The sequence below is a fragment of the Pteropus medius genome, unplaced genomic scaffold (assembly GCF_902729225.1).
Source record: "Pteropus medius unplaced genomic scaffold, Ma_sr-lr_union100, whole genome shotgun sequence".
Lineage (NCBI taxonomy): Eukaryota > Metazoa > Chordata > Mammalia > Chiroptera > Pteropodidae > Pteropus > Pteropus medius.
In genome coordinates, this window is record NW_024345601.1 from 11,668,683 (window position 1) to 11,682,829 (window position 14,147).

A 14,147-nucleotide genomic window follows, 5' to 3' on the forward strand; every position below is an offset into this window, starting at 1 on the left:
TGCGTGAACAAGACGACTAAAGGATTAGGGAAAGATGTCATACAATTGTAGGATTATCTACTCCCACTGCTCCCTGAGTGTCTTTGAAGTCTCAGTTCCACTTTAATGAAACCGAACTGGGTATCTGAGAGAGTGTGTTTTATGGGTGAGGTACAGACAAAGAATACGTCGACCCCAATCAACAGACCCATACTTAATGAGAACACTTTGGCCTTAACATTAAAAGACTGACCAAGAACTGAATCACAATTACACGCTTCAAATTAAAGTGTTTAAGGTATGTATGTATTATTTTAAAAAATATGCCTTGCTTTAATTGACTTTTCTGATAAACTGAGCAGGAATACAGCTGGCTAGGAGGGCAGTTAGCAGATTCTATGGTGTCGTGATTCTAGGCTCCTAGGCTGTACTCTCGTTATAGTGGTACCACAAGCTGTGTCACCAACACCATTTCAGGTACACTGGGAGATCTCTACGTTTCTCACTTGACCTGATTTAATTTATGAATTCGCCAACATTTTGACTTGAAGTAATCGTATCTGTGTATATTTGTATAAATCCTCTCATTTTGACAGCTTGTGTGTTTCGTTACAGATAATAACACATGTAGAGGAACAGGAACAAAATGGCAGTGGTGGAGAAAATGTCAGTGCTGGCAGTGGTAAGTATTTTGATCTAGATTGATATAGTACTTTAAGTTTTACATTCAGAAAGCAGGCAAGATTATCCACATACGTATATACTTAATAAAAAAATTTTTTCAACATCTTCTCCATGTGTTGATCAACCTACAGGACAGGCTCTAATAATATGGAGTATCTAATTTGGACAGTGAGATTTATATTTACATATTACACTATTAATGAAATATAAAATTCTAAGTAACAGTTCCCAGAAGCTGAAACATTTCATTTCTTCGATAAGAGGAAGAAGTTTAAATATTGAGTTTGAAATGAAAATCCAGTAAGGCGTTATTTTATAGTCCCTACTTGTTTGGCTAGCTAATCTTAAATTTCAGTGACGATAGTAGAAAAAAACTTATCTTTATGTATATATCCCTTGCCTCAAACATACACATATATACTACCTACTCATCAGTAGAGGTTTCAGAACCTGGTTCTTAAACAAAATGGACCAAGACTGACATCAGTCAAACTATGGAAGGCAAAACAGTTATGTGATTTACTGACCTGGGCCATCTTCCCGGGGATGTACTTGCTCAGGGCACGAGTGGGGTGGGTAGCATTACGTGGGAAATCAGAAGTCCTGAGTTTCAGGTTGGACTCTAGCCAAGCCTGCCTGTAGTCTTTCTTAGATGAGTTCTTTTAACTCCTTGGCTTCATCTCACCTGAAAAATGAGGTGGTGGAAAGCCATTCCTAATGTCCTTTTCCAGCTCTAAAATTCTGTGACCCTGGGATCATACGAGCTAACGCACATTAAGGTCTTCAATGAGAAAGGCTGTACATGAAGCACTTTCCATGTAATAACTCATATAATCCTCACGGTGATCCTAAGAGCAGATATTTTGGTATAATTCCCATTTTATAGACCAAGAAAATGAGGCACAGAGAAGCAAGTCGTGTGTCTAAGTCACACAGCGGAGCAGTGGAAGAGCAAGGATTTGAGCCCAGGCAACCTGGTCCCAAAGCCCAGATGCTTATGCTCATACCTCGTCGCTTTGTTTCTTGTAATATGACGAGTTGACAAAAACCAAGAATCAAGTGTACAGGAGTGTCGTTTTTCAAAATTTCAGGTGGCTTAATATCTGCATGTATTAATAAGCCTTTTTCTTCATGGGTGGTCAGCACGGACTTCTAGGACTGAATGTCACTATGGCAAGTTGCAACTAAAAAGACTTCTACAGTACATATGCAGGCTTGAACTCTGAGAAGCAGGAACAATGCTCCTTTGGATCAGCAGGGTCAAGAAACCATTCAAACTAGGTGTTGATTTGAGCAAGATAATGAAAGATCTTGAAGGTACTGCAAAATCTATTTTCCCAAAGCTAGGTGACCAGGAACAATAGCACAAAATCAACAAAACCAACAAAGGAAAGAAGCAAAGGCTCTCAGGTAACATGGAGCATCTATTCCAGGCTCCAAAGCCACAAGGCCGGGTGCTTCTCAGACTTCACTGCACATATGAGTTGCCTTGTTAAAAATGAAGATTCTGGATCGATAGGTCTGGCTGGGCCTTTGACTTTAATGTGTAAGGAGCTCCAACGTGAAGCCTCTGCTGCTGGAATGTGGACCACACTTTAAGTGAGTGTAGAACAACAGCCTTTGTCATCTTGGCGTCTAGAGAACTCAATTCTGCCACCAGTTAGCTCTGGGTCCAGGGTTAAGTATTCTAATCTCAGTTTCCTCCACTGATCTTATGGACATTCCCTTCTAGCTCTAAAATTCGATATATCCAATGATGGCTTTTGTCATTCAACCCTGAACTGAGTTTCTACTTGTAATACTAACAAGTAGAATGAAAATGAAATGCCTCCCATATCCCCCAAACCCAGATCTCTGAACGGAGAGCAAAGGCTCAGGCCTCTTCACACATATTATAGAAAGATCATGGGAGCTCTGTTCAGAGGTAAAACTACCCTGAAAACAAATGACTTGCAGAAAAATGATTTAAATTTGAGACTTTCTTCTTTTTTGGCCAAAATAGCTTTGTGACTCGCTTGCCAGGGTAACGGTATACTGTGTATGGTATTAAAAGATGGATCGTACCCAATACTTTAATAACTTATTAGGAGCATGGGTATCTCAAACATTTAGACCTGCACTGTCCAACATGGTAGACATTAGCTATATGTAGTTATGAGCACTTAAAATGTAGCTAGTCTGAATTGAAAACACACATCAGATTTTGAAAACGGCATGAACAGAAGGAGGTGAAACATGTCACTAATAAATTTTATATCGATTTCATGTTAAAATGACAACAGTTTGAATATAATGGGTTAAATGAGGTATTTCATTGAAACGAACTTCACTGTTCCTTTTTACTTTTTAAATGTAGCTGCCAGATAAATTTAAGTTGTATCTGTTGCCTGCATTGTATTTCTGCCAGGCAGTGCCGATTAGTCCCTCGCTACTTAAACTGTGGTTGTCAGGCCAGCAGCATCCACATCAACTGGGAGCTTGTTGGAAAGAGAGAATTTTGTCCCCACCTTAGATCTATTGAATGAGAATACACATTTTAACAAAATCCCAGGTGTTTTCTGTGCGCATTCAAGTTGGAAATGTGCTGGGCTGGTTTTTCCTGTAACACATTACAGAAAGTATTTGGATTGTTGGTGTACATGAGTGATATGCTAAAAGGGTATTGTGCTTTGATGAATTTTCTATACCAACATTCCACCAAGGCAATGGAAATATTTTTAAAAAATTTTTAACTTATTGTACAATTAAAATATATATCAAAATTAGATTATACCTAAAAAATTGTGTGTACCGCATATACAGGTATGATGGGATAGGGAGGGAGACTGTTTCACTGAGGCTACCTTAGTTACTTCTGGATTCTCAGCCACCATGTAAGTGAAACTGATGTTCACCAGATCTGCACCACTGCAGACACAAACTATCCGCCCTTCCAGATCATTTTCGGATTTTCCAACAGCTTCAAGAGCAGCCAGGATTTTGGGATCCTGTATAAAGGTACATAAATAGGAAAAAATATGTTAGGTCACAGGGCATGGAGAAAATATGGTAAAAAGAAATCACATTTGACAAAAGGCAAATATACACGTACACGTAAGGAAAGTGTTTTATTTTCTTTCTATCTAAAAGACCAGATAGCTAGCGTTATTCTAAAACTTGTCGAGGTAAAATCTATAAGACTACACATTGCTTGAAATCATTTGGTGAGAAAGGTGTTATAATGTTATTGATTTAGAAAACCAGATGTGAGGGTCTTTCTTTATGAAGGACCTGGAATATGGCAATGGGATGGAAAGGCTCTGTCCACAAAGACTGAAGGGGTCTCTCACCAGAGGACAGTCACTGAGGTTCCACAACAATAAGCATGGCATTGCCACAGCCAAAACCACGGTTACTCAAAAATGAGATTAAGTCCTTCAAATATCCTGGACACAAAGAGTGAGTGTGTTTGTCTCTAGAAGACATGGCATCATCATCTGGAATGAAGACCGTATAAGCCTATCCTAATTAGCAAATAAAAAAGGGTCTTTGTTCTCAAAAAGAACTTAGGAGCAAATACCAACATAGTTATACAGAAATTTTAACTAACACAAAAGAGGATAGCTCTTTTTAAAAAAAGTTTGGAATGTAATCTTGTTTTGAATATCTAAAAATCTGCAGGGCTATTACAGAAAAGGGAATAAACGCTGTGCTAGAATATTCTAGAAAAAAAATCTTTTAAATTCCTAGCACCACTCTGCAAACAACTTCTTATTCAAACAAATCAATCACTATGAAGAAGGCTGATTTATGCACTTTGTCATTTTTTTCTCTCAGAGGCAAACCGAGCCTTCAAGGTGAGCCAGTATCTGCATGCGCATGTGCACAAATATGGAACTACCTAAGTCATTTAAATTTCCATCCACCACAAACCAGAAGTGATTCACTGTTTGTGAAAAAAGGGTGGGGGTACTTGCAATTAATGTCTGAGTTAAGGGAACTGATTCTTTGATGCTGGTATCATGCAATGGTCTTTACTTTCAAAGGTTAAAAACATTTCTAATATGACTAAACATAATGCAAATCACCCAACAGTTATAGATGAGAAGATTTCTAAACCATGTCTGTTCTTAATTCCCAGCTGATAACTGGGGGGCAGTAACAGGTTAAATAGTATTCAGGAGACCATTTCCAATCTAAGTAAAGCTTTGTTTAGAAGAACAGAAAACACCAATCACAGGTACCTTTGGTGTGGCTCCCAACCGAACACTGTTGATGAGGGAGCATTCTAGCACTTGTCCTTCCTGAAAAGAGAGAATATAATACAGCAGTGAGCCAAATTCTGCCAGACCTATAGCAAGACAAGGTACTTAGCAAATGTTTGTGATAGTGAAGGCAATGCTGACTAGGGTAAGGTAGAAGAGGGAGTGAAAAACAACAATAATAATTTGTACCAATCAGAGTCAAGACTCGAAACATTTTATTTAAAATATATGTGCGTGTGTGTGTGTGTATATATATGTATATATGTACACACATATGAATGCAACTCTGAATAATTATTTACAAATGCTGTTACTTTTTTACACATAATGTTAATAATGCATGCATGTCATTAAATATATTAGGTGTACATGAAATATCAAGTGGTAATAATGCTAACATATATAACTCCAATTCTACTTAAATTTAGCTCAAAGCTTCGGTAAATATGGACATTGTGCCATGCATTGAGTTAAGTCCTGTGATATAACCAGATGAACATGCTCTTACTGCACCTTTGAGATTTCAGCTTGAACAGCTCTTCCGGGAAACCTTCCTAATTCCCAAGATTAAATCAGACCTGCTTATTTTCAGTTCTTGTAACAACCTGACCTTTTCTTTCACAGTACTCAATGACTTGTACCTTTTTTTATGCCTGACTTTTCTCCTAGACCAAAATCTATGAAGGCTAAAACAACATCCTTGATCACCACTGTATTCCCAATACCTGCCACTGGAAGCACATTTCTAAAAATCTTGAATGAGCGAATAAGCACAGAGTCCATGCCCTCAAGGGGTACCCGGTCTACTCATTGAGAAATTAAAAGGCTTAACCCAGATAGCAGAAAAGAACAACCTGCTGTTCCTGTGCCATACCTTGCCTTCACTTTTCCAGGTCAGAAAGAAGCCAAATTCATCCACTTTGAAGAGGCAGTTGGGTTCAAACACAAAGGATTCCTGTTAAAAAGAAATGTATTCATCTGCATGACTTACGCCATTTTGAATCTCATAAAAATGTAAATACCTTTTAGCCTCTAAACAAGGGAAAATGAGAAATCACCTTTTTGTGTCCTGAATCTAAAGACCACATTTCTTATTATATTATAGAATGTTTCATTTTGAAAACTTTTTGCGTTCATATTTGTATTGAAAGACTGATCGATTTTATGCAGCATCTTCCTCCAGAGTACCTTTTAGGAACAAAACACACTGATGTCTTAAAGGTTACAGAGAAGAAAGTTTCTCTAAGACCCTGGAGAAAGAGCTCCCGGGAGGAAGAAGGAGTCCCAGGTTCCTGCCCACTGGTCTCTCTCCACACAAGAAGACTCACTGCCCAGATCCAACATAATATCAATAATTGGGAGATAATTTTTTTGAAATCATTGATTTTTTTTTGTCTACAGAATTCAGTGTTTAGATATTTATTCAGAATACTGCTGAGATTTTTGCTTTTATATCTGACCTCATTTGGTGTCTACAGGACTTAAGCAACACTTTGAGCTACTCGAAGCACAGTCCTTGTACCAGCAGCATCAGCATCACCTGGGAGCTTTACTGAATTGCAGAATCTAGGGCTCCAGTCCAGATGGACTGAGTTTTGGGTGTAGGGGACAGAAATCTGTGTTCCAACAAGTCCTCCAAGTGATTCTGATGCATGCTAAAGTTTGAGAACCACTGCTGTGGACTTTGGCACCGGAAACTCTGGTGAATACAGCAGAATCAAAACTTGAACCAAGAAGGAATGTTAGCCAAATGCAAGGGTCCCAGAGCAGCTATGTTGTACGTGCCGAAGAATTCCTGGTTTTCAGAAAAAAGCACCATTGTGCTTAAGAACACCAGGAAAATTCTATGCCAGTAAGAGAAAAAGGGTATTCAGGAAATGAACCCAGATGCTCTCTGCTTTCTGTCTGCGTTACACCAAGACTTGGCACCCATGTGTCAACAAATCCACACGTTCCTCTCATGATCTAAATAACTTGTAGTCCTAGGTAATTAAAACACCAGCAATAAGGAACTTGTCTGGCAAGCATGGATCAAAGCAGCGACTTAAAACAAATGAAAAGTACTTATAAGATTAAGATTTTACAGGCAGTTCAGACTCTTCACTTCACCTATTAAAATGTACCTTTCTAAAATCTAGGGAAGCAGTGACATTCATCAAGGTAAATCCAATGTCAAAATACTGGGCCACCATAAAGTGACAGAATTTAGAGTCCCGGAAGCAATGAGCAAAGCCAGCCTTCCCATTTGTTTGGATACTTTTCTGACAGATGAGGAATAATCATACATATTTCAACTCTGCCAGGCGTGTGTTAAGCATTGCAGTCATAGCAATGAATAAGATAAAGGAAGGGGTTTGGTATGCCCTTGGTCTTTGGAATCAAAACCCAGTTCTGCCACTTATTTATGATTTACCTTCTCAGAAAGATCCTAAATCTCAGAATCCTTGTCTAATAAATGGAAGTATTTACACCTGCCTTTCAGGCCTATTGTGGGAATTCAATGAAATGGTATATGAAAAATATTTAGCACACAGCTGTGATTCAGCAAGGGGTAGCTACTGTCAATAATGCACAGTTCAATTTTCTATTCGTGGTAGTAAATTACTAACAATATGAAATTGCTAATATGTGATATTTTTTGGCCCACAAAATGGTACTTCCGGATGGTTCAATTTCTTAGAAAAGGCTTGACTCGGAATATGAGCCTTTAGATGGGTTTAGATTCTGAGTAGAAGTTATCCAAGTGAAGCAGGATGCCAGACAGAAGGAGCAGCATTTGTAAAGATATGTATTATGCTTGTCCTGACACTGGATACTTCTGAGGAGTTGGTGTGGTTAGAACATCTCAAGGAAGTGGCGGGAGATGACACTGGGCATATAAACATGGCTAGATCAAAAAGGTGTTGTACACCTCGCAAAAGGTATCAATTTTGACCCAAAAAGCCATAGGGAGTCTTATATTGTAACTGACTGAGAAATGAGGACTATCAACTAAACTATGAGAATAAATACATTTTAGAATGCTTCCCAAGCAATATCCTAATAGTAACGAAGAATTCTGGTGCACTATACTCAAAAGTATGTTCTAACATGGTATTTAAAAGAGCAAACCCACATGAATCAGCTGTCATCATTACTATTTATTTATGTGCACCCTACCTAATTCCAAATAAGGATTTGAGATGATTCATGAAATATACATGATAAATAAGAATGGTTTTCCAACTATTCTGAGGTGGAACTTTCGGTTCCTTGGCCTCCTTAACTGCAATAACGATTTTTTTCTTCGTTCCTCTCTCAGTTACTCAGAGCTTATCATCACCACCTTAAAATTTCGATTCCTAACATGTCATTCTTGGACCCTTTCAACCGATCCTTCTAGCCTCTAGTTCTATAGTCCTCGTTCTCCTATATCTGACTTCTTTTTGACTTCTTATTCATTAACCCTGCCAATCTCTCACTCACCCATCAGATCTCTCTTTTTACATCCATCTTTGTCTAGTTTATTTTCATGGTCCAATATTATAATCACTTCCTCACAGATACCCTCAACCTCCATGTCTTATTTTCTGTTTCCTTGGTCAAAAAAATAAGTCCATCCTACCTATATTTTTACCACTGAACTTGATGAAGAAAATCACAAAACTGGATTGTCTTGCTTTAGCTTAAATTAAGATTACAAGCTCCAAATGGACAGTCAACAATGACTTTCCAACTTTTAATTCTTTCTTAAAAGGTTCTCCATTCTCTGAAAGGGCAATTTCATTGCTTCTTCTCAAAATCCTTTACTCCCAGCCAAATACTGTGCTTTACAGAGTAAAAGAAACCCATCAGATGAGACCCTCTCTTCTTTCCTCCTAATGGAGCTTGCTTTCTCCCATCAATGTTAATGCTCCCTCCTCTGCTCCAGATTCAACCGTCTTCAGGACTGGATCCTCCTTTGCCTGCAGGAGGACTTCAGTCCTTTGTTTATCACCATCCGAGACGCTTCTTTTTTTGTTTGTTTGTTTGTTTGTTTGTTTATTAGATCATTCCTACCAGAGCACAAATACAAGCTAGTTGTTCCCACTTCCTCCTTCATTATCTCAGGTCTCTAATCACTGTTAGGGTATAATATCTTGAGAAGTCTGTCTATATTTACTGTCTCCACTACCTCTCTTTCATACCATCTTTGACTAATTTGATCTGCGTTCCCATTCCTATCATCCTCTAAAACTTCTCTGGCCAAGTTCACCATGACTTTCATGCAGCCAAATGCAGTGTGCACATTTTTTTTTTTTTAATTTGATTTGTTCTCTAAGTAGTTGACTCTTCTTGAAACTCTCCAATCTTGACATGCTGGTTGTGTTCCATTCCTTTAATCTCTTTTTCTTCTATATCTGACTTCTACATGTTCCCTGGGACTTCTCATTACTCTGTTCCTATATCTCATTTAACCCGACGGCTATTTGTTGATGACACCCAAATTTATAATAGCAGCTCACTCCTCTTCGAGTTCCAAATTCAGATATCTAACTTCTTACTTAACATCTTCACTAGGGCGTTTCAAAATAAACATGTCCGTAACTGAATTCTTTATTCCTTATCCTCTCTCTCTAAGCCTCTCTATCACAAGACTTTCTTAGCTCAATAAATATCACTAGTATCTACCCATTTATTGAAACTAAGTCATCCTTGACTTCGCTTCATCCTTCTATTACACCCCCATTAACAAGTCTACATCCACAGCATTTTTCAAATATATGCATTTTAGTCCATCTTCACCACCACCACCTTGGTGTAAACCATCATCATCTCTCCCATGGACTGAGCTTCTCACTTCTTCTCTTTCTTTCTATAGCAGCCAGATTGATTCTTTAAACTTTTAATCGGTTCATTAAAAGCATTCAATGAATTCCCATCATATTTAGGATAAAATCCCAATTCCTTGCCATGGCCTAAAAGTCCTACATAATCTGAGTCATAGAGACTTTAACGTGGGGTGTTTTCTGTTCTTTGTTCATTACAACCATCAGAACACTTCTCTTTGAACTTCTCAAGATCTTTCTATGCTCAAGGCCTTTGCACTTGTAATTCTTCCTGTCCAGAAGTCTCTTCCTGCTGCCATTAACATTAGCTGGATCTTCTCCATCCTATAGACCTCACCTTAATTATCCCTTCTTTAAGGGGGCTTTCCCTGACCTCTCTATTAGGTCTCTCATTTTATTCTTTATTACAGTATCCTGATTATTTCCTTGCTTGCATTGAATATAGTCTGCAATTATTTCATTGCTTCATTGATTTATTGCCTGACTCCCACACCAGAGTATAACCTCCTTGAGGACACAGTCCTTGGAATTTTCTTATTTACATCTGTACTCTAAGCACCCAGCACATCAAAGGCACACTAAAACTAAATTCATGCACTAAGAGGTGACGTGAACAATGTATTTTTTTTCAAATGAAATATTTTACAGCAGGCTTATATATAAAACATAAACAAGAAGTTACTCAAGTTGAGGGGGTTGCACCAGGCCCAGAACCCATCAGGAGGGCTGCCAAAAACAGATGTACAAATATAAGAGCAACATGTTGAGGCTGTCTGCCCGGAGGAAGGGGCACCTGTTTCTAATTCATAAAGCTCATCTTAGAGGTTGGGTGTGACTTTGAGGCACCTCCTGGGAATCCCTCTTGGACCAGGAGTATAGTTTGAATATCACTACAAAGAAATCATTTTTGAAATAGGTAAGAACTCTTGGCAAGGAGAAGCAAGACAAGGCAAAATAGCAAATTAAGAACAGAGTAAAAGACAGCTTTCAGAAATACTTGTCAGAAGGCCCTACACAGTGAACAACTGATGTCAGTTTGGCTCCAGGCTTTCTAGCATCGAAAGCAAAAAGGAAAAAAAATATCGTTTACCACGTGCCTATACAGTTCATAGATAAAAACATATCAACTATTAGGAGGTAACTGCCAGAATAGGAATTCTCCAGTGGGACCTATTAGAAACTCTGACCAATTCTATATACGAGGTTTCCAGCAAAGCCTGCAATAAGTTTGTCAACTGTGACTGGAAGATTCTCGCACCAAATTTATTTAAACTACCCATGAAAATCAGAGAGCAAATCTGATGGGTATGTGGCAATCAGCTGAAAGGAACTCAAATATAACCTGTTTAGGTTTCTCTCCAACCCCCATCAACAAACAGAAAGACCCGACTCTCTGGTGAGTAAAGGCACGCAATCTCTATTTTTTTTTTACCTAACAGCAGTTTTAAATATTACACGGATACCTACTGACTAGAACTTGGGCTGTGGTCCCATGACCAGACTGAAGCAATAATATCCTAACACACTTTGTCTGGAAAATTTTCTTCCTGACTTGGCATGGCAGGAGAGAGCATAAAAGAGAGCTCTAATCCTTTGTAAATATGTTTCTTTTCCAGTTAACAAATGGTGACGGGATTTTCTGGTAAAGAAACAAACTATAACAGAACTTCTTCCGAGTGGCTCAGAATTTCAATTCTTAGATGACTTAGAACCAAAAAGTTCCTGGAATTACTATAGCTAAAAGCTATTTGCGCCTCGAGGATCCCTGTTCCGAGGGGCTTGGGACAAACTGGGCTTCCAGAGACACTTTGCTCACTTCATCAAGAATAGAGAGTATTAAAAACTGTGTGTCTCGACATTATTTTTACTGTATTTTCTTCCCATAACACATGCTACGTCAACATTATTCAATATCATAATGTATCTTTCAAAGAGTCAAGTTACTTTCAAAATGACAGATTAAAAATATTTTACCATTATTTCAATTTTAAAAGTTATTTGGTTAAATAAAATTTAACCCTACTTCTTCGTATAAAAATGGTAGAGAACTCAGCAAGCAGAATATATTGATTGAAGAGGAAGAAAGTATTTGGGTGAGATTTCTAGATAATAAGTAACTGATTTTATTTTAATTTTGATTTGTGATTATTTCAGATCTTTTCTCTCCCACCATTACCCATATTAATTGTGAATGACTATATCTTTCTTCCACATCGGCAAACAGGGAATAGTCAAGCCTATCAACTAGGCATAGGGGTTTGGACTAGCTAATACATGCATTAACTCCACTTTATTTAAATGCTAGCTGTTCATAGGTTCTTTTGTGCTTGTGATTGGATGAGTAGATTAGAATAGAGAGAGGAGTGAAATGAGTGAAGACTTGCACAGTTCACTAGACTCCTGTTTTCTGAGAAAAAGGACCCTCAAAGGGGCACTGGGGCCCAGACCTTGGAGTTTACAGTTCCTGGCTTCAAATGCCGGCCTCCTCACTAGGCATCTATCTGTTGGAGAATCTTGCAGTGGTGCTACTTAACCTCGCCAAGCTTCGTTTTTCCTACATGTAAATTGAGAAAACTGATATCAGTCTCACGGGGGTATCAAAATTGAGAAAGCCGAAGTACCTGGGACAAAGTAAGGACTAAGTAAATGGTAGCAGTTGTGATGAAACAGCTACCATTTAACTGACAGCTACTGTGCAAGGCATTTCACAAATACTATTTCAATTAAATCTCATGGCAACTCTGCAAAATTTTAGACTAGATCACCACTGTCCAATAGATGGGCAAAACCCAACATGGTAGCCATGAGAGCCACATGGGGCCGATGAAGCACTTGGAATGTGGCTAGGGTATTGGATGGGCTGAATTTTTAATTTTCACTCATTTTTATTTTAATAGCCACATGTGGTTAGTCATTACTATAACAGACAACGGAGTTTTAGAGATAAGAAAAAGAATGTCTGCAGGAGAGTAAATTCTTTAAAGCAAAAGTCAATAAGTAACAGACCTAAGATTCAAACTAGTTTCTCTGATTCCAAAGCCTATGTCTGTTCTGCTCTGTCAACCCTGACCGAACAGGCCCCCTTCATCTACCACCAATGGATTTTTGGATTGTCGATAAATGAACACTGCCTTGGTAGGCTCCATCTCGTTAGGCTCACCCTTCTTGTTTCCTAGTTTGATAAGAATGAGCGGGAAGAGAAAAGGACCTTGTCATTGTTGGAAAGAGACAAGTGGTGTAAGTTAGAGAAAGGCCCGTAAGGGTCTTAACCAAATATCAATAACATTATAAAACACTATCACCAAAATATATGAGCCTGGGTGTGGCCCTCAAGCTGGGGATGCAGGTGGAGTCTGAGATAGAGTTAACCGAGAGCCTATGCTTTCCCTCAGATCCTGGATGCTCAGAGCCCAAGTGATGCCTTTTTGTTTCAGTTCTTTATTCCAGAGGAATTGGCTAATCTCTGTATCTAGCAGATTCTTTTGGATTCTGCACACAAACTTTCCTCTCAGAATCACAACTATTTTTTTAAGTTAAAACTGAAGCCCTTGGTGATGACATTCTGCCATCAGAATGATTTATGGACTGCTCTAACAGATGGTCACAGGTCCTTAAGTTGTTTTCACCCTGATGGATATGGTTTCTCCTTGGAAGGATCCAGAACGTTCATTCCGCTTGTTAATCTCCCTTCTATTTACAGACCCCATGAGATGACTGAAACTGGGCTTCTCAGCTCACATTCCATACAGGAGCAGGAGGGCACTTGGCCATGGCTGTTCCATCACGGACCCTTGTAATGTGCTATTACTTTCTGAAGAAATCTGTCAGACAATGGAATAACATTGGTAACTTTTGCATTCTTTTTTTGGCCTTTGATTCTTTTGACAGATGTACATATTGGATTAAGCTGTTTAATTTTTTTTTTTTTTGTGACATTGGCTGAAAGAATTTTTATTACTTTTATGTACAGAAAACTTGACAGTGTACTCAGCCCAGTTTGGTGGCCAGTTCTTTTGCCTTTGCCTTTTCCAGTTTGGCAATGCATGCTACTGATTTTGGGTCCAGGACTTTGCCTCCTCAGCGACGGCGAATCTCATCATATCTGTCATTGTAACTGGTCTGGATAGCTTCTACCATAAGCTGTTTAAATTTAATGTAGACCTTTCCTCCTACATTAAATGCTTAATCAGAATCCAAGAGGGATTCTAGTTCTAATCTCCTGATGAGCAACGCAAAAAGTCTGTGGCACCTAGTAACACAGAGTAGTGCTTCTGTACCACTGGGCCAGCTTGTTACTAGCAAACATGGACAGTACTTATTAAGTGCCAGGCAGTACTCCGACCACTTTGTACACATCAATTTATTAACCTCCCAGCATTCTTGTGAAAGAGGTACTGTAATTATTCCCACTTTACAGAAGAGGCAGCTGAGG

At 38.6% G+C, this 14,147-nt stretch overlaps 1 protein-coding gene across 2 annotated transcripts in view; it reads right to left on the reverse strand.

The window, feature by feature from the left end:
• The window catches only part of PLCB4 (phospholipase C beta 4), a 376,819-nt gene that overhangs the window by 128,661 nt on the left and 234,011 nt on the right, over positions 1-14,147 (reverse strand). For both annotated transcript variants that reach the window (XM_039874509.1, XM_039874510.1), the window contains 3 exons: positions 5,782-5,862; positions 4,887-4,946; positions 3,507-3,650 (listed from right to left, as the gene is read on the reverse strand). In XM_039874509.1, the coding sequence (XP_039730443.1) occupies positions 3,507-3,650; positions 4,887-4,946; positions 5,782-5,862 (285 nt within the window). The remainder of the gene's footprint in view (positions 1-3,506; positions 3,651-4,886; positions 4,947-5,781; positions 5,863-14,147) is intronic.